Source organism: Zalophus californianus, chromosome 1 (genome assembly GCF_009762305.2).
Source record: "Zalophus californianus isolate mZalCal1 chromosome 1, mZalCal1.pri.v2, whole genome shotgun sequence".
Taxonomy (NCBI): domain Eukaryota; kingdom Metazoa; phylum Chordata; class Mammalia; order Carnivora; family Otariidae; genus Zalophus; species Zalophus californianus.
The window spans coordinates 111,204,652-111,225,886 of record NC_045595.1 but is presented as its reverse complement, the minus strand read 5'-3'; the positions used below and the strand labels follow the sequence as shown (position 1 = coordinate 111,225,886).

Below are 21,235 nucleotides of genomic sequence, written 5' to 3'. Positions count from 1 at the left end.
AACCAGGAAAATCTGATTGGCACTATCAAAGAAGCAAAGGTGAGGTCAAGAGATAAAAAGAAGGTCTGAATAAAATCTAGTGATTAAGAGAGAAACTCCATGAGAATATCATTCATAGTAGGAAGCTGAAGGCAAAGGGGTTGAGAGGGCAGATTGAGGGTGGAATGTAGATGCAAATGTCTGGGACAACCCTGGCTCAGAGAGAGAGCTGGCTGGGAGAAGGGTAGACATTAAAATAGAGTCTGGGCTTTTAAATGAAAGAGGGACAGGTCTTCATGTAAGGAGGATGACATGAGGAAACATGGAGGAAACAACAACAAAAAATCACAGTGAAGTCCCGATGAATGGAACTGTAAGTTCATTCATTAAGTTACAAATACTTTTTGCGAATGCCTGCTTTATGCCAAGCTCTGTGCAGAGACCAAACATAAATAATCATGCTCTGCCCCAAGGAGACAAGCAATCTGCAAGTAAAGAAATGCACAATGCCACACTGAAAGATACTGTAAAAAAATAAAATGCCTAGAGGAAGAGATGAAGAACAGCAGTGTTTGTTGGGTGGTCAGGACCTTCTCTGACCTGGTGTCAGATAAGTTTTCCTAGCAAAGAGAATAATTTGCACAAAGGTCTTGAGACCATATAACAAAAACAAAAATAACAGATAAATTAAAAAAAAAAAAAAGGAAGACTGAGAAGAGAAAGACAAAACTTTGGTGCATTAGAGCATTCTCCTCCAAATTTAAATCACACATCCCATCAGAAAAAAAATTTGAACAAGCACCGCCCATGTTTATATTTATTTACTTATAAATAATATGTATTATTACACTCATTTTTATTATAAAAATATTCAAAAATAAAAACCTTAAAGGATGGGATGAAAAGTAAACAAAAAGTGAGAGTTCTAATATTTTCTTCCTCCTACAACACTGGGCACGCCCACCCCAGGAATGAACTCTCTCCCCTTCCACATTGTTCCAAGAAGTAGAAGAATCAGGGTGGAGCCCAGTGAACCAAAGGGAGAGTTGGTCTGGGGTAATTTACCTCTGCTTTGTAAGCCATGGCAAGGAACTTAGATTTTCTTGCAGTCTATGGGAGGTCACTGAAGAGTTTTGAGCAGCAGACATTATTACCCAGCCTATTTTGAAATGATCGCTCAGTACACTATGTGGAGGCTAGATTAGAAAGGGGCAAAAGTGGAATCGGAAAGACCATGAAGACTATTGCTCACCCAGATGAGAGAAGAAGATAGTTTGAGTTGGAATAGTCCTGGTAGGGATAGAAATGAATGACACATTCAATGTAAATTTTGGAGGTAAAAGGGACATAGCAAGCTAATGGGAGAGTGTAAGGGTGAGGGAGACTTTTGAATACCTTAAATTTTAAAATGTCTGTGAGATGTCCCAGTGTAATTGTCTAGTAGGCAAATTTGTGGTTTAGGCCACAGATGAGGCCACTCTTGGCACAGAGGTGGCAAAAACCATGGGAAGATTAAAGCAATCTGAGAAGACAGTCTAGAATGTCAAAGGACCTAGTATAGGATTGAGTCCGGAGAGCAGCCAGAAGACAAAAGGAACCCAGAAAGTATAGAGATCACACATCTCAAGAGAGTCCAAGAAAGAGAGAGAATGGAAGTGGATGGGATCTGGCAGCCAGGTCAAGGCAGCAAAGTACAGAAAAGTGCCCATCCAATTGGGCAACTTGGAAAAGGCAGTTTTAGTGGTGTTTTAAAGGTGAGGTTCAGAATGGAGTAGGTGAGGAAATGAGGAGAGAATGAGGAAGGAGACAGCATCTGTAGAGAGCTGTTGCAGAGGTTGGTGCTGAATGGGTTCGTCATGGAGGAAGTATGGAGATGCTTTAGAATGGGAGCCCCCAGCGCATGTTTTCAAGTGTTGGGATGACACAACAGAGAGGGTGAGGATGGTGAACAGATGAGAAAAAGCGATTGCACACAGACCCAGACCAAGAAGTAGAGTTGGTGGGGGGAAAGATGAATGAGTTCTGTTTCATGGCTTTTCATCTTTTTCAGTGAAGTAAGAGGTGAGGCCATCAGCTGAAAGTGTGATGGGGTGGGGGGAGGGATAGAATGTAGGAGGTTTGAGGAAAGAAAGTCTAAAATGAAATTCTTAGACAAAGGAACTATGTACTTACTAGAGAAATATAGCAGGACTGTCAGGCAATGAGAAACATCCATTTGGGATCCGAGATAACAGACTTAAAGCGGAAATATGATTTCTCCAGTAGTGATCAGCTGTTTAGGTGTTATAATGGAATTCATCCAAGCCTGAGCTTTTGTCTTTTGGTTGGGTGGTAATTAAATTGTGGAATATTTCAAGGTAGGGGAGATCTGTGTTTGAGAAGGTAGAGGGTCAAGGTGCAGACCAAAAGAAAAGACTTGAAAGACCAAAAGAAAACAAGGAAACCTAATTTGAGAAACAGAAAGATAGTCTTTAGAGCCCAGGAAGAAAAAGTTATTTTCTGAATGAAGAAGAGGATGGATTTGTGTTGAGCTTCTCTTCACAAGAACCCTCAGCTGCTCTTCTCAGCCCCAACCCATGCTCTACTACTCACCTTGGAAACAAGGACACAAGCTCATTCATCATGCTGCTGACCAAGGCTAAAGCAGACAGCTGGTGGCCACCAGGCAAGATGAGGCTGGCCGTGACTGTGGCTGAGGGTGTACCCTGCTGTGCGTGTGAGATTTGTGATGCTACGGAGCACCAGAGAGTGTTAGCTTCAGCACAAGATGAACTTTTATCATAGATATGTGCTATCAGTGGACCTGCACTCCCCCACATTATAGTTCATCAGGGACTAATGTGATTAACATAAGAGGACAGGCTCCGAGGTGAAAAGAGTCCTTGAGAACAGACACATCCTCTGGAGACTTGTACAAGCAGGACTCTTATTGATGCCGTAGGACCAGAGTTTAGAAGTCCAGCCAGATTCTCAACTTTGCCTCCCTAAATACTGTCTCTACCTTCATTCAGATTCTTTTTTTCCCCTTAACAGCTATACGTTTTAACAATCTGGAGGACCCCTCATTTAAACAATTCCATACACACAACTCATACTAAGTGATTGCATATGACTTTACAAACACAATGAACCTAAGTGACTATTTGATTCACTGTTTAAAAACTAGAAAATTGTTATCCTTACACTTGGCTAATTAATACACACTATTAGTATCTCCCTAACAACCAGCCACACATATTATACTTATGTTGTACATAAACGTTTTTTAAAGAAATTAAAATTGGCAGAAGAAATATTTTCTCGGCTTAGTTTAAAACCAGGTTGATCACGTGTATTACATTTCCTTCGTTTTTCACAAGCCAGACTGTCCTATAATGAAGCATGTCAATTTTACTACTGTAGTGAACATTCCTTCACAGTCAGCCAGGTGTTCTGCATCAGTCAAGGAAATTAAAAAAAAAAAAAAACTTTAGAAAATAGTTAACAAAATAACTCTATTCCTGGGGGAACAGAGGTACATAGCTCCTCCGAAATGTCTATTCCAATCCAATAGTGGTTTGGGTTCTTTTCTGAAATGATCAGTGCATGAGTAAAATAGTATACTTTTTCCCCTCAGTGCTATAAGGGATATTGTGTGAATGCCTACAAACCCTGGACACTAAACTATTAGAATAAATAGCACTTTATTTCTTTTTTTTTAAAGATTTTATTTTTATTTATTTATGAGAGAGAGAGAGCACAAGAAGGGGAGCAGCAGGCAGAGGGAGAAGCAGGCTCCCCACTGATCAGGGAGCCGGATTCGGGGCTCGATCCCAGGACTCCAGGATCATGACCTGAGGCAAAGGCAGATGCTTAACCAACTGAGCCACCCAGACGCCCCTAAATAGCACTTTATTTCAAGAAAGGTGGAAGTGTGGTAGTTAGAAGCTCAGGCTCTGGGTTTGAATGCTGACCAGCACTATTGGTTCTTTGATTTAAGTCCTCCGTGCTTCCTCTTCCTTGCCTGTGAAGTGCAGGATACACTTCACAAGGATGTTGGGAGATGTAGAACACATAATACATGTAAAATCCTTGGACCAGCAATTGGCACACCGTTAAGAGCTCAATCAGTGGTAACTAGTATCATTTTATTGTACTTCCTCTGCAAGACCCCTTCAACAAAGTGAATGACAAAGGTGTCATCTTTTGAGAATGAGATCGATTTTCACAATAGCCAAAAAAACTTATGTAGGCCAAGGTCTATTATAAAAGGAGACGACTCAAACTGAATCATAGTTAAAAGCCAGCTTTCACTAAAGTAATGAAACTTTTTCGTATGTGGCTCATGAATATACTCTACAAGACAGTTCTGGGAGAGACTTCTAAAAATGTTTTGAGCAGAGATTGTGTCACTAAAGTGTGAGTTGTCATCCAAGTTTAACACTCATTTCAAATATAGATTCTGGTTTTTTTAATCTAAAAAATCATAGCAATTTAGACATTTCAATACTAGACATATCAAGAAAGAGCACAGTCAGTGGCACTATTTGCTTTTTTTAAAGATCCTGTATGTTGTATGTAGATTAGCAAACTTTTGATTCTGGGGACACATTACCAAATTACTCTCTTTCCTTTAGGGATTATGGAGTAAACTTTATTTTTTTTTAATTCAGTATACAAACATTTCCTAAAGTCTACTTATTTTCAATACATTATTGCATTGTTCTACTATCTTCATTACAATTTGGGGTTCCTATTGAAGACCATTCTGAGAGGAAGGGGCCTTTTTAAAAAAATCTTTTGCTAAATACGGTCAACAGAATCATCTGATGCCTCATTCCAAGGTCTGATAATTCCTTCTGTAGTCTCCCTTGTAACCAACTCAAATTGTTCATGCTGAGTGTAAGCCCCTTTCTTCATGATCTTTTACCAGAGTTGATGAGAAGCATTAGAACACCAGGCTCTAGGGCTGCAGAGTAGTTCCCAGACCTTAGCACATGCAAGAGTCCCAGGAGACCTTGTTTAAATGCACATTCCTGGGACCTCTGTGGATTTTGCAAATGGTAATCTTGGGGGTGGGCCTGTGACTCTGACACAAGGATCCAGGTGACGGTGAGGCAGGAGGTCCCACTGAGTACTCTTATGGAAATACTGAAAGAGAGGCAAAGGCAACTGGAATCCACTTGATTTGACTTGAGTCACATCTCTACCACCAACATGTTCTGGGAATCTAGGCAAGTTGGTTAATCTCACTGAAACTTAACTTCTTCATCTGTAAACTAGGAACAGATCCACCTGCCTGACAGTGTTGCTAGGAAGGCAGTACAAGCTGATTCATTTCATTAAACACCAGGAAGAGCTGCTGGTGCAGTGAGTGCCCCATAAACAGCAACTATAAAACCATTGCTTCATAAACTTTGAGGCTGTGGTGAAATCACCTGTTTGGTTTTCTCTTTTTGAGATTTGTAACAATTTAGTTATCTTTATGGCCCTGCTCTGAATTTTTTCCATTTTCACCTACTTCGTAAGAACTGAATGCTGTGGCCTGTGTCTGATCAGGGCCCAGGCACCTCATTAAAGGCCTATATTTGTGTCTAATCATTCCCTAAATGGGCACATCTTGTTGCACCCTTTAATTTCAGCATCTTGTTAGCGTGTTCCATTTGCCCACCTTGTTATTTCCCATCCCCTCAACAATGTCCCTTTTTTTTTTGCTCTTCCTTTCAGTGCTCACATCTTCTTATGCCCATTTCTTTATTCATGGTAGTAAATCCTTCCTTTTATGCTTGTCATGATTCCTTCCTTTCTGTATAGCTCATTACATCCCTCCATCTGTGAACCTCATTATGCCATCCCATTTTTATCTCGTTACATCCTCATCGTGCACATATTATTAGCTCCTCCATTCATGCGCAGCACTGCATTCTTTCTCTCTGCTTCTTATCATGACCTGCCCTTTCCACCCTTCCCATTTAATGCTTCCATTTATAAATCACATTACATTCCCCCCAAACGCTTTTATCATTACAGCCATCCATTTATGCATCTCATTACACTATTGCCCATGCACATCTCTATGTGCATTTCTATTTGTACATCTCATTACGGCCCCATCAAACATGCACATGGCATTACTCCCCTTTCAAGTGTTCACGTTGCATTACATCCTTCTATGTTTGCATCTTATTACATCCAATATTCCGAGGTTTGACAACAAACAAAGATAAGTATGTTACTTGCTTTTAGAAAACAAAATCTGTTTCTCAGGCATCTAACATCAGTGTTTCTTAAACAAGTCTTTCATTTTGGAAAGATTTACATATTTATCTAGCTAAGAGACCAAAAACCCTATATTTCATGTGCAAAAAAACTTACCTCGTTTTATTCAACTTGTCATCGTTATTACTACTTTGTATTACTTCTCTACAATGTATAAAGTGGTGCGATTATCCATGAATTTATTTGCAGTGGCAAGTCTCTGCAGGAGACGGCTTAGGAATCACAGTCATTTTACAGATTGAGAAGTGCATTGAAAGCACCAAGAACTTAAGTTATTTCCCAAGAACTGCTAGTGAATGGCAGTGGCAGGGCTCAAACTCTCATCTTCTGGTCCCAAAACCTACTTTCTTTCTGCCATATCACTCTCCAGCAAAGCAAAACAAAACAAAAAACACCCTTATTTCTAAGTATCACTTGCATCATTTAAGCCATTCCATAACACTTCCCTAGGACAGAAGTTGGGGTTAGCATGCTTTATGTTTGCTTTGTTTTGTTAACAAAACAATGTAATATCAACACTTTGAAATCACTTTGCATTTCCTGTTTATCTCTTTATCTCTGAGTTGGAAGAGCTAGATTAAAAGAAACTTTAATGTGGAGCCTCTCCCCCAACAATAATAAATGCACATAGAATAAAATGCAAAAATCAGGAGAAAGAGATGGTCCTTTACTGATCTTCACCACCAAGGCCAGCCTCACAGAGGCAAAATAATAGGGACTTCCTTATAAGGGAATTGAGGGGTACCAAGGAAGCCCCCCCGCCATACACAGAACCTTTCTTCCTTACAGACCCTAACCCTGGCCAGTCTCTGCTTCATTGAACTGTGTCCTCTGCCTCACTTTTATTTTTTATTAAACTATGAAATAGCTCATAGATTCAGAAAAGTGCCGAAAGATGATGCCCATTGCCACCACAAGATAGAAGAGATGTTTACATTGCTTCCATGTTTACTTCAAATATCCCCCTTGACAAAAAGAAAGAAACTGTTGCAAATAGTCTCTTGAGGTTGGTGTGTATTATTTCCATGGATATTTTGGTACTGTTGTTTTAAACTTTTATATATGTGTTATCATATTGCACATATCTTTTGCAGTATCCTTTCTCTGTTTACCATTAGGTTTTAAAAATATATCTGTTCACACATGTGGAGCTAGCTCATTCATTTTAGTATCTATAAGGTTTTCCATTATGTAAGTAGGCCAGAGTTTACTTTATCCATTTCTCTATGAGGGATAATTCAACATCACATCTACCTTGATCTCTTATTACTTCATCAGTGCTTAATGCTATGCTCTGCCCTTTAAATAACTAAGTGGAGACATTTGAAATTCCCACATCATGGAAAGCAATGCCTTCTCCATACATCCATGGCAGAGTCAGTTATAACCTCTTTGTAACCGCTCCAAGTAGTCAACACACCAACAAAATGATAGTTCTTAAATAAAACTAGACCCTGGCCAAATTTTGATATGTGCTAGTGTACTAAAATAATTGTACCTAAAAAGGGTGGTCTGATTCCCAGAACCTGGAATGCTTCTTATGATAGCAAAAGGCAGTAAAAATGAAGAAAAATGCAATGTTTGCCACAGAAATGTGGTTGATTTTCCCCCTGGTTTAAGAGGCAATGGTTTATGGTTTAGTCACAGGAGCCTACTGCTAGTCCCCGATGCAATCAGACCAATATGACTGTGGTCACCAAAAGCATGGCCTAGTTCAGATATAAGAAAAGACTGTTAGATAGTAATCCTTCCAGAAGTTTCAGAGCCCAGAAAGGCCTTCCATTGTGATGCAGGAAAGGAATTCTTCATACTTTGCTGGTGGGAATGTAAATTGGATCATTGAGGAAAGCAATTTAATAGAACTTAGTGAAGTTAGGGATATGAATAATGTTAAATTTTTAATGTCTCATGCAGAGCAGATGACTTACAGCAAATAACCTCACCAACTCCCCTTTGCCTCAGTTATTAACCCTGGGACACACAATGAGAGCCCGGTGTCATCCTACACATACTAGGGTCTGTACTGTAGGTAAAAGAACCCTGAGAATATGGATCTGGATATTTATATAGGGGAGGGCCAGCACCCCCACTCATCTGAGAGAAGGGGAGAAAAAATTTTGTTCGTTGGGAAGGATTCTTGGTTCTTCTATCTTGTGAGATATAAATAAATCTCTTCAAAGGGAGAATATGACGAGTGTCTCCAGCTTGACAGCTTAAAGATGTCTCTAAATCCTGGGTCTCATCCCCACCTTGAGCTGTAAACACATACTTCTGGGAAGATAAATCTCTCGAGATGGTTTCTTACTTTCTAATTAGTCATAAATTAACTTCTCATGCTTATTCTTTTAGCCCAAGTCCAAGTTTTAGTAAAATTTGTTCAGAAAGCCTATGCAGAAACATAAAATAATCTTTTCTCTACAGTCTTAAACATACCCTATGATCCAGCAATTCCACTTCTGAATGATTATCCTAGAAAAATTCTTACTCACATCACAAGGGGCTATGTATGAGGATATTCATTGTTGCATGATTTACGTAAGTGCAAAGATGGGGGCTGGGGGGACGGTTAAGTAAAATGTGGGGGTGGCGGATGTGCACTATGAAATCACTCTATAGCAGTGATGGCAACAAACTAAGTACACATACGATGCCATGTGCAAAGCTTAAGAGACACAAGCGAGAAATAGAATGTGGTCCATGACAGAAAATCATTTATGAAAATGAAAAATACACTAAACATTGCTCCATATTTTTCAAGAATCCAGACATGTTCAAAGAAATAGAGCAAACCGAAAAGAATGAGAACTTACGTAAAGGGGGGGTGGGAGGAGCATCTGGGAATGAGAGTGTTATCAGGGATAACCGGGGAAAAATAAGAGAAGGACCTTGCCCCCAACCCCCAACCAAAGAACCTACGTGGCTGAAGAGTATGGTTATCTCACTAATTGATTTCCAGAGGAGAAAAAGAAAGCCCCTTCACTGAGCGTGTTCCCTATCAGCAACCAATGTGGTCTAGTACCATGTGGTAGCACAGTAGTACCCCACCCTGCTTTATACTGGGGGATACGTTCCAAGACCCCCAGTGGATGCCCTAAACCATGGAGAGTACTGAACCCAATATAGACTAGGCTTTTTTCCTATACACACACACCTATGATAAGGGTTAATTTATAAATTAGTCATAGAAAGAGATTAACAATAATAACTAATCATGAAATAGAATAATATAATGATGTACTATAATAAAACTTATATGATTGAGGTCTCTCAGAATATCTTATCAAACTGGACTCACCATTCTTCTTGTGATGATGTGAAGTCATAAAGGGCCTTGTGATGATATGAAGTCATAAAGGGCCTAGTGATGAGATGAAGTGAAGTGAAGGACGCGCACAGTGTGATGGAATAGCATTGGGCTACAACTGACCCTCTGATGATGCATCAGGAGGAGGATCATCTGTTTCCAGACTGGGGTTGACAGTGGGGAACTGAAGTTGTGCAGAGTGGAACCACAGATAAGGGGGGACTACTGGACATTGTGGTGTGAGATGCTCAGTACACAGTTGTCATATGCAGGTGGCAACCATCAGTTAGGGGGAAAAAAAAAACACTGCAATTCTTTGCTTTCCAATATGAAAGGAGATCCCAGGTGAATGCTGGCTGTCATGCCAACAGTTCCAGTGATTACAATTTACTTCTGCCACCACTGTAGAAATGTCAAATTTTCTTGAGATTTTTGAACACTGGTAATCTTTTGCCTTTGCTTTCACTCTGATTAAAAATATTTGCTGGCTTTAATGGGCTCAATTTTAGAAGAAATTTGATTCCTAAAGAAAGTCATTATGGGTTTATCAAACATTTATAAAGCTTCACCCAATTTTCCACCTTTAGTTTCCACTCCACCGATACATTTACATTAGCTTTTGCAAAAACCTCTTTATTTAAACACTTGTAACATTTATTGCCAACATTTTATAATCACATTATTTTTTCATGATCCTTAGGCAAGGGGGAAAACTTGACTTTTTGAATCAATTTAAATATTCTATCATATTTGTTGGTTCTTACATGACAGACTTCTTCAGAACCTCTCTGTGAAATGAATCAGACATGTTTTCTTCCAGCCACTTGGAGCCAGACTCATGGTTAGAACCACCACGACTTGCCAAGAAGCGATTCAGTTCTTCCCAACACGTGGGTACTCAAAGGATAGGAAAAAAGTCAAGTTTATTTTGTGATCTATAGTAATAGTTAGAAGCTGGCCACACTGACCTCCAACTCTTGTGTACCTAGAGTTCCCTTATTAATCTGGGATAGAAAAAGGAGAAACAATGGAACAGGTCGTGCGTGACATCCACACTGAACACTGGATCACACTGTGTGTTCCTCTGGGGCAGCACCCTCACTGCCTCTGCTCAGAGTCTGTCTCCCACCTGTTGCCCACCCTTTCCCCACACATCCCAGCCTTCTGCCAACTTTCAAATAAGCCCCAACAATTTCAATTTTCACGCCTCTTCTCTTCCTTCCAAGTTGCACAATTTGGAATAATAATGTCTCTGATCTTCAAGAATGGAATTTTTGCTCTTGCAACCAGATTGTATATTCTGTCATTTGAAACCAAACTGTTGTGGGGAAGTATGAACATATGCACATGAGGATTGAAAAATCCCTCAAATACCAATTAATGGAAACAAATCCATCATCCTCATCTGTTTCCAAGGATGTAGGATTAATTGCCAGTCATTGCACATCAGAATAACCTGGGAATTTGTTTAGAAATGCAGATTCCCAGGCACAAACAGACCTATTGGGTTAGGCTTTCAGGGATGGAACCTGTATTTGATGTTTGTAACAAGTTTCCCTGGGATCCCGGCTGCTGACACCTCCTGAGAACTGGTGATTTGGAAAAGCTAAGAACAAGCAGTCAACATGCTGTTATTGAAGGATTTAGACAAGCATTCTTCAATTACTAACATTTTATTCTAGAAACTTGTTTTATAAAATTAAATAAAATGAATTCCTATAATACACATAGAAATATAGGTGTATTTTTTAAAAATAAAAATGTTCTGAAAGGGCTTAGCGGGCATAATTGACGTGAAAATTAAAAATCTAAATGCTAGGGTGCCTAGGTGACTCAGTCAGTTAAGCATCCAATTCTTGATTTCAGCTCAAGTCTTAATCTCGGGGTGGTGGTGAGTTCAAACCCCGCACTGGGCTCCACTCTGGGCATGGAGCCTACTTTAAAAAAACAAAAACAAAAAAACTAAATGCTACTGTTGATATAAATTACAGATAAAATCTGTGTGTCTCAATTAGCAAAAATTTAAAAAGATTCATTGAACATCTCTTATGGGCAAAGTGCTATACTTAGTATTTTCAGAAGCTACAAAATAACAAATAAATTAGTCTTCTTGCCGAAGGGCTTTAATCCAGTTGAGAGCCAAAAGAGTCACACCAGAAGAAGATTAATAACTACCACAACTAAACACAAATAAAGATGTATTCCAGCTTTCCTCTGTGAGGAATACTATGGACCCAGTGCATTACTGTCTCACATCCTGGAATAAAGATGATGTCTCCTTCCTCTATTTATCCTTGGTTCCTGACACTAGGTGCTATAAATACTAATTGCTATAAGTTAAGTTCAGTAGTAATATTTTTCAGAAGTTGAAACAAATTTAAAAAATTAAATTATAGCATAAATATTCTTTAGAGTTTCTTTCGCTAGTTTTTTCAGTATGTTTCTTGCAAGATACTATGCTTGCACAATGTAGGACAATATAAATAATATAGAGATAAATTGTATAAGGATGCCCCATTAATTTTTTTTTCCTTCAATAAGTTTATTGCACACCCTGGACTCCATATAGTTAGAATTTGTGTACAAAAAATAACCATAAAGACATAAAGCCCTCTTATTATGTGAAAATATTGGAGATCATTAAAAAAGAAAAAAACCTCTTGTTTACATTTCTTAAAACACACTTGAAGTATGTGCCTAGAGTTGATCCTATTAACCATAGGCACACAGAGCACATGAGGCAATCCTATGTTTTGTATCTGTGCAAAAATAGCTTTAAACAGAATTTAAATGTACCAGAACCCAAAGTTCTTCCAGATGTATGCTTTCACTGATTTCTCGAAAATTGCTTCCCCGTACCCTTTCACAGTACACTGACCACTTTATAAGATCCAGAGGCCACTTTGCACTTTTACGGAATCCATAGCATTTACTCATGCTGTCACTGTCATCAAAATAATGTTGTAAATATCCTCTCATCTTTCCATGCTATCTGGCTTATTTTTCCCCTAAGAGGCTTGGCAAGAGACTTTTTATATAGTTCTACAAATTCCTACTCCCATTAATGATTAAAAAAAAAAAAAAAACAAGACAAAACTGGAGAAACATTCATTTAATCAGCTGTTTAAAAACATCATTTTTCCTCCAGGGGCTTCTATCCCTTTTGAGTTAGATGGTGTTTATCAGGAAAATCTTTCTTAGTATATCTTTACTATGATTATATATCTTTCTCTTTATCTTCTTCTGGTTTTATTGAGACCTGATTTGGAGTGTTCTCAGAAGAATGTGACCCCTCTAAGTAGACTCATCATTTTCATTGAGAATTGGCCAACAGGATATCTGTCACCTTCCCTTCTTCATGGCACAATGTTGGTATTGATTCTTAATGCTTCATAACAAAGTACCAAAACCTAGCAGCTTAAAACAACATCTATTTGTTATCTCAAATTTTCCTTGGGTCAGGAGTCTGCTTGTGGCTTAGCCAGGTCTTCTGCTCAAGGTCTCCCAAGGCTGCAAAATCAAGATATCAGTTGGGCTGTGGTCTCATTTGGAGGTTTGAATGGGAAGGGTCTGCTTCCAAAAGTGCTTAGGTTGTTGGCAGATATCATTTATTTGGGGTGGTAGGACTAAAGACCTGGGATTCGTACTGGCTATTGGCTGTCCTAGAGGCCACCCACAATTACTTGCCATGTGTAACTCTCCATAGGTATTTCAAAACATGGCAGCTTGCTTCTTCAAGGCCAGCAGGAGAGTCTCCCTATGCATCTGCTAACAAGATAGGTCTGTGTGTGTGTGTGTGTGTGTGTGTGTGTGTGTGTGTGTGGTGTGTGTACATAATAACATAAACATGGGATTGATATCTTGCCATCTTTGCCATTTTCTCAGAAGGAAGTCATAGGTCTCTCCCGCACTTAAGGAAAAGGGATTAGATGAGGGGATGAACACCAGGAGATGGGAATTATTGGGAGGGGGTCAAACTAGGGTCTGTCTACCATAATTCCATTGAACTAAAATATTCAGAGAGGGACGGTACTTAGATATGCATGCTTTTTATTATTCTTCTGGAGTCTAGTTGTTTTAAAAGAAGCATGTAATTCTCTAAACAAATCAACTTTAGTTCTCTTGTATTAAAAAAATAAAAAAAGCCATATAAGCAATCTTGGGCAAGGCCTAGGAAGCTATAGGACCCAGAAGGGTAAAGAAGATAAGGAGGAGAGGGAAATAATGACTCAAGTACAGTCAGGAAACCAAAATTCCAAAAATTTAGGTATCACGAGTTGGTGGGGTTTTTTGGCTTATTTTGTGATTGATTTTGCTTTGATTTTCCAACAATATTTGGAGATATGTGTGTTTCATCTGTCTGTATTCAAAGTTGGCTGTTATTGCTGATTTCAACAGTTCATAGAATTACCATCCTTCTTCTTCAGTCAATTCCCTTTGCACAACACCTAAATCCTCAGAAGAAGTAAGCCTGCTTTTGACTTCAGAGCTTGAATACTGGGATGTAGCTTGCCATCTGTCCTAAACTTTTCAAGTAACTTTTTTGCCAAGACAAATGTGGATTATGGGCAACAACCTGGGACATTTCTGGTCTCAGAACAGGAAAAATAAAGGAACCCTTACATATTAATTTAAGTACTTTGTTTGTTAGCAGTGTTTGTGTTGAATGAAAAATTGATCCTTAGTTGTGTGAGAAATAGAGAAGTGATCTGCATGCCAATGGCCAAGTATAGACTTCAGAGACTTAGCAGTTTTGAAACTGATATTTATGAACATCTGCTTTTTCCCCATAAATTTTAATATAGATTTCATCCTTTGAAACCTGCAAAACTTCCAGGTGCTTCTTCACTCTTTACCTTGGGAACGTGCTTTTTAAAAAAAATGGTATTAAACGTTAGCAACAAAATGCTGTATTCAGCATGTTGAGCCTCCAAGATGTCCAATCCTGGAACACAAGCCATAATAGTCTTAATAAAGAGTGCTGAAAAGTATTTATTTCTAGTCCTAGTTTATGCCTTTCATTATTCCACAAATATTTATTTAATGCCTGCTTATGTGATAGGCATTTTTAGTGCTGAGATCATAGCAGCCAATATAACAGAGAAAATCCCTGCCTTCATTGTGTTTATGTTCCAGTGAGTATAAATGTTCTTTTAAAAGAATCCCCTTTAAATGTTCATAATACTTTCATATAGTTCATTGGAAAACTTTGCATTGGGCTTGCAAACCGATGCTGTTATTCCATTCCTGATGTTGGACTAGATTCTGGGGCTACAACTGTGAACAAAGTAGATGTCTATTCTCTCAAGGAGCTTAGAGTTTAGCATATTTCTCACCTCTGTCAAGAAATGCAGACCCGGAAATGCAGACCTGGCAAACAGGAACTTTGGAGCAGGAACTAAGGAGCCACTTGCCCATTCTCTATTTTAGATCCATCATAAACTGCACACACAGTGCCTCCATCCCTGGGCTCTTGGGCTTACTAAGCACTGTTACTCTGGGTAGAACATCTGAGTGTGTGGACCAGAGGAAAGGGAATAAAATCTCAACTCAACAGAGGACCAACACGTCAGTCAGCTGGGCACGTGTAAGGCTAGCTGGCAAAGACATTAAATCCGTCTTAGGAAAGCAAGCTTTTAAGAGTGCGGTTCTGACCACCCTGTAGCAGAGGCTACAAGTCATTTACATAATAGGAAAGCCTCAGGAGGACAGCAGAGCTATTTAATTTAGTTAGGCTAATCATATGCCATCCATTTACAGTGTAATGGAACCTCTCTCCTCTGCCTCTTAAACAGGAACACATTGGCATGATGCCACAGGGCACATAAGACGGGGATGGTCTTCTTGGTGTGTCAATTCAACTCAGCTATTGGGAGGGGGAAAATTAATTAATTTACTGATAAGGAATTTAAGACATTATTTTCCATTAAAACCGATACAGCCGTATCACGGAATATAATGCAAGATTTGCAGATGCTTTTAAGATAAAATGTAGAACTAAAACAGTGCCAGAGCCAAGGATTAAGCCCTCTCCCATATTTCCCATCAGCCCCCTGCAATGCCAACCTAACAAAAATAATTTTTTTGATATGGATATGCGATTTTCAATTTTATGCAAAGTGTAAATAAAAGACAAACTCCCCTGCAGCATTCCTTTCAACCACACGGCCACATGCCTACCCCTCCTTTTTTAGAAATTCTGGAGATGCCATTAGATGCAAGAAAATGCTGGGCCACTTCAGGCCTCACCACCCACCCTGGGGCTCATGCTTACTGCCCTCTGCATTTCAGAGAACTCCCTCAGAAGGGTTTGAGGTGGCTGCTCTCATGCAGGATGGGCCCAGAGAGGTTTTCTCAATGCTCCCTCCTTGTCCTTAGCACTGAGTCTGAGCACTGGCCACCCTACTCCCATATCCCTTCTTTTAGTCCCAGAATGCTATGTAGCAGGCCGATCGGCTTATGAGTTCTTTGTGCTTTGTGTTCCTGGAACAGGATCTGGACCAGGTACAGCTCCATCTGGAAGAAGTGAGATTCTTTGATGTATTTGGCTTCAGCGAAGCAGCAGGAGCGTGGCAATGCTTCATGTGCAACAATCCTGAGAAAGCGACCGGTGAGAGACCCCTCCTGTCCACTTGCTGCTCAGAATCGCTTGTGCCCCTGGGATTCAGAGGGACCTCTGAGCCCTGCTGTTCTAGTTGGCCTTCTTCTCACATCCTAAATTGTAATAATGCACAGAGAGATGCCTGATCACCTCTGCCTCATGCTGAGAAAAGTATCTCACCAAAGTGAGAGTGAAAGAAAGGGAAGGGGTGGAAAGGGAGAGAGACATAAATCAGAAACGAGCGAAAGAAGAAACACCTTACCTATATGTAGTTACCAAGAAAGCAGTACTGGCTGTTTTGCCCTGAAAGCATTCGTTTCAGCCCAGATCACCCTGAGGGTTAGAGAAAAACAAGCATCCTCTCAAAAGCCCCAAAGGAAGGAGACCACAGTGAAGGAGTGAACGCATGCGCAAGCCCAATCATCTTGTGATCGTCCCTCACGCTCCTGCTCCGTAACGGAGCTGTGTAAAAAGGGAGACATTTGAAGAGTGAGGAATTATTTGAGGAATACCTTCATAGCTATTACTCGCCCTCTCCCTCCCTTTCTGCTGCCCAAGGAATTTGGTCAGTAACCTTGCCTAAAAATAATAATTACTGGGGCGCCTGGGTGGCTCCGTCGTTAAGCGCCTGCCTTCGGCTCAGGTCATGATCCCGGGGTCCTGGGATCGAGCCCCGCATCGGGCGCCCTGCTCCGCGGGAAGCCTGCTTCTCCCTCTCCCACTCCCCCTGCTTGTGTTCCCTCTCTCACTGTGTCTCTCTCTGTCAAATAAATAAAATATTAAAAAATAATAATATTAGTAGTAGTGAATATGAGCCACGCCCTATGCTAAACATGTCAGATATATCTCATTAACCTTTACAATGATCTTATCAGGTTGGTACTAATATTATCTCCATTTTACTGATGGGGAAACTGAGGTCCAGAACAATTTGATTAACTGAGGTCACAGAGGTAATAAATTAACAACAGCAGGATTTGAACCCAATCTGACTCCAGGGCCCATGCTCTTAACCATTCCACCACTCTGCCTCCTCGTTACACTTGTCCCAATCTGACCAGTGGAATTAGGTTAACGAGTCTGTCTTCAGAAAGTTCCTCTGTCCTTGGAAATGGAATATTTCATCACTCATTTGCCTTCTGAGAGGACCCAGAGTTCTCAACATGGCCGCTGCTCAGGAAGTGCAGTTTCAACCAAGAGAACCTTGTTCAAACCGTGTTGAACACAAAGCCACTTCGTAGGCGAGCCATTCTCTAGAGAGCCGCAGATGACACCCCCTGTACCCGTTCCTTTTATTTTAGGATTTTGGGGCCTCTTAAAGATTACCCATTGTGGCAAGTCTATTGTCATGCTAACTGCCAAGAAAGTAAGGCTGAATGGAAAAAAAGTGTGTTTATTTGGCCAGGTGGAGGTGAGAGGGGCGCGTGGAGAGGCACCAATTAAAGTGTCTTACCCCACGGAGAAGGTGGGGCAAAAAGAAGCTGGCAGTGAGGGACGGCAGCCTCTGAGAGGCACAGATTGCTGGCTGAAGACAGAGTGAACACCCCGATTTTAAAAAGTTACTTTGAGCAAATAAGGAATTGGGGAATTGGAAGTCTCCATTGTAAAACTTTCTAATTAAACCTTATTTCACCTATGAAAAAGACAGTGTGAAAGAAACTTTATTTGAGAGCCTGGTGAAGTAAGGCACCTATCTCAGAGCACTGAGAGACCCTTAAGAATTCTCATTTCAAGTCAGCTGAGTCCTTAGTTCAATAAACATTTCATCCTTTCTGGCCAATGGAGGCCTCAGACAAGGGCCTGGAAGTTAAAAGCACAAAGCGTTCCTTTAATATATGTTTTCTCAAATTTGCTGCCATACACTTGAAAAGAACATTTTGCAATTTACTCTTTCTTACTTATGTTTCTCACAGTTAAATATAGACTGAGAACATACAGCAATAAAGATTCAAACAAGGCCAAATATTTTATAGCAGAACATATTGAATCAAAATGCTTGGCCCTGAAAACTTCACTGTACTTAGATTTCTTTGCTCATTTCCTTCTGCTACATGAAAGGGGATGCAAGTCTGCAAGAAATCCTATTTTAAACTGTTATTGTCCCCAAAAACTCTTGATTCCCTGAAAAATTTATGGAGGTTGTTGATCTCATCTTGTTTTTATATAAGCATATAAATTATATATTTCATATAAGGGAAAGGTCTAACATAATACTGCTGACACATTATTCATGGAGACAATGTCTGCATTCATGTTCTTAAATTTTGAGTTTAAATATGATCAAGGAACAAATAGGATTAAATATTTTATTATTTGGTTACGCACAACAAGCATAGTATCTGCATCCCACGGTTCATTTATGTAATGTACGTTTGTTGCATTGGTTGAAGGTCTTCTACAGGCTGAGGCTTGGGATAAAATATGAGTAAGCTGCAATATCTCTGCTCTGAAAGGATTCATAATCCAGTTAGGGCCAGACGGCATATATGGAAAAGTCTAGCACACACCCTTGTATGTTTATAGCAGGCAATGAATACTTGCTGAGTGAGTGAATGAATGAATAATATTTGGGAATGGCAAAATCAAATATGCCTCGAATGTTAAAATAAGATGTTTCAAGACTGTGATTATGTGTTAATCAAATCAAATATATCACTATACCACACCCAGTGCATTGTGAATCTGGTAAATGGAGATTGGTGCTTCTTTCCTCCTTGAGAGAAGTCACTATATGTAAAACAAATGGCCCACTTCCCTAACTTAGCACCTGACGTACTGTGCCTGAGTCTTGTTACCATTCTGGGTTTTAATCAGTGCTCCCATAGGATCCAGATGCCCCTCACAAGGTTTAGTCTCAGAGAGGAGGGGTTTTTAAAGAAGCAGGACTGGAGTCTAAGACAAAAGAAATTTTAAAAATGGATTTGGGTGTTTATTTTTTAAGTACTGACAAATGATACAATAACTGCTGTCAAGTATTCATTGTTCCAATATAAAATAAAAGATGCCGTCCAACATCTCCATAAATGAGGAATAAAACATGAGGCATTTAGAAAATTTCAATTAGACATCAGGAAAGACATCCTAAAATATAAATCCTTCTTAACAGTAGGTACCCTAAACTATGGGACTCGTTCAGAAATTGACAGCAAAGCATCTCGTTTACACAGTCACCTGAGTACATTCCCTTCTTCAGATCAAAGTCTTATCACCCACCAACATCCCTACCAATACACAGAAATTCACAGGCATTTAGTATCTAGTAGTCAGTAAAATACACTTTGAATCCAGTTAGGTACAGATGAACTCAGAGGTAAATGAATGCCAGAATAGTCTAAAGGTCCTAAAATTATTATAATTACTGTTGTTTATCATGCTAACTCTGAGCTAAACATCTTTCTCATTATTATTGACTCCATTTTACAGATGAGGAGACTGAAACACAAAGAGGTTAAGTAATTTTCCCAGGGTCACACAGCTACCAAGAGGGTAGAACCAAGATTTAATGCAGATTAATTCCTGAATCTGAAATTGCCACCTCTTGGGCAAATCCAAATTAAGGACATGGACTATTTGAAATTCTAAGACCAATTATTCCACAGTGTTATAATATCTACCTCCCTGCTTATTCCATTTAAGGAAGAACAGGGGCTTTGGTAGGATCATGTATGGGAAATGATTACGTGAGGGAAATGGTTACGGTGAGAGCTATTTCCAATCTCTCCAATTGTTGATTCCATTTCTGATAATCATTTTATAAAAGTACAGAGTAGAAGATTAGCAAATGACTGAAGTAACTCAGGAATCCTCTGAGATTTGTCTGGTGGTGTTTATTGCCAATCCCATTACTCCACATGAATGAGAGAATCGAGATTGAGCAAGCGAGTAGAACAGAACAGAACTTCCTTCTGGAAAACCAAGCAAATCCCTTTTATCAGTTGGCCTCATGTCTTGGAACTGCTAGTTCGTGTTAGCAGTAACAGTGAGTCAGCTGGACCATCCTGGAACGCATCTGGCTCTCTGTTCAGTCACATTTGTCAAAAGGAGGAGGAAGAATGAGGTCGTGACTTTCACTCTTATTTCTTCAGACACATGGGATGCCTTTGTTCTTACACCCTACAAAAAATAACTTAGAGACATCTCAGTTTTGGCACCGGGGTCCTCCTCTGTAAATCGGAGCACTCCCCCGTGTGATTGCTCTCTTAGTCACTCGTTATTTAGTTGTTGAATGTGGCTGTCAGTAGGAGTTCTCCATAGCATCTGAAAGAAAATGAAAGCATGTTTTTTTTCAGACGAACTTCTGTCAGGATTCTTTTTTAGAACTTGATTTCAAATATCTGTGCTATAAAAGCATGCTGTCCATTTTATCACATGGGCAAATAGAGATGGTTTCAAAATGGTATCAAGTCAAGAAAGGCCTCTGTAAGGAGATTTTCTTCACACCCTGCTGCCTAACTGGCCCTCGTTTGCTGGACACCTTCAGTGTGGGCTGGATAACTCTCCCCTCCAGATACCAATGTGAGAACAGGCCCAATGGTCTCTGAGGACACAACCCAGAGGCTGCAAATAGTTTTGTGAGTCCATTAAATGAAACTTTTCCACTGAATTTCGTTGTTGGCTTTCACAGTACTTCGGAGGTAACAAAAAGAAAACCCCATTTTGCATTTATGTGGTGGCTAGGTTTGTCATGTGAGGCCTTCCCTCCTACTACATATGTTCGAACATTGTTTTACGTGCTCAGTGTTGTTAGAGCACCAAAAGCAGTACGGTGCTTGTGTTCATATTTATATACTGCTAGTGACTACTGAATATGCATTCCTTATGTAAGATGGAACCCCAGCGTGTTGTGCAAAGATACTTTCATTAATGACAAAATAAAGACACATATATTGACTCAGATAAATCATTATCCTGAAATCATTTTCCTTTTCCCCCCTCTTCCCATTTTCCTGTTTTATGCCTTTCTGGCATGGGCATGCCTCTCTCTTTTAAACCTTCCCACACACTCACATCTCTCTCTCACAACACACACATGCTTGCACGTGGGCACACTCACTGGTATACACAGACACACCACCACCCCTGGATAATAAATT

The 21,235-nt window shown here is 39.8% G+C and overlaps 1 protein-coding gene across 2 annotated transcripts in view; it reads left to right on the top strand.

Annotated features, from left to right (window-relative positions):
* Positions 1–21,235, top strand: part of VEPH1 (ventricular zone expressed PH domain containing 1) — a 229,525-nt gene that overhangs the window by 194,272 nt on the left and 14,018 nt on the right. For both annotated transcript variants that reach the window (XM_027586347.1, XM_027586348.1), the window contains exon 12: positions 16,034–16,151. In XM_027586347.1, the coding sequence (XP_027442148.1) occupies positions 16,034–16,151 (118 nt within the window). The remainder of the gene's footprint in view (positions 1–16,033; positions 16,152–21,235) is intronic.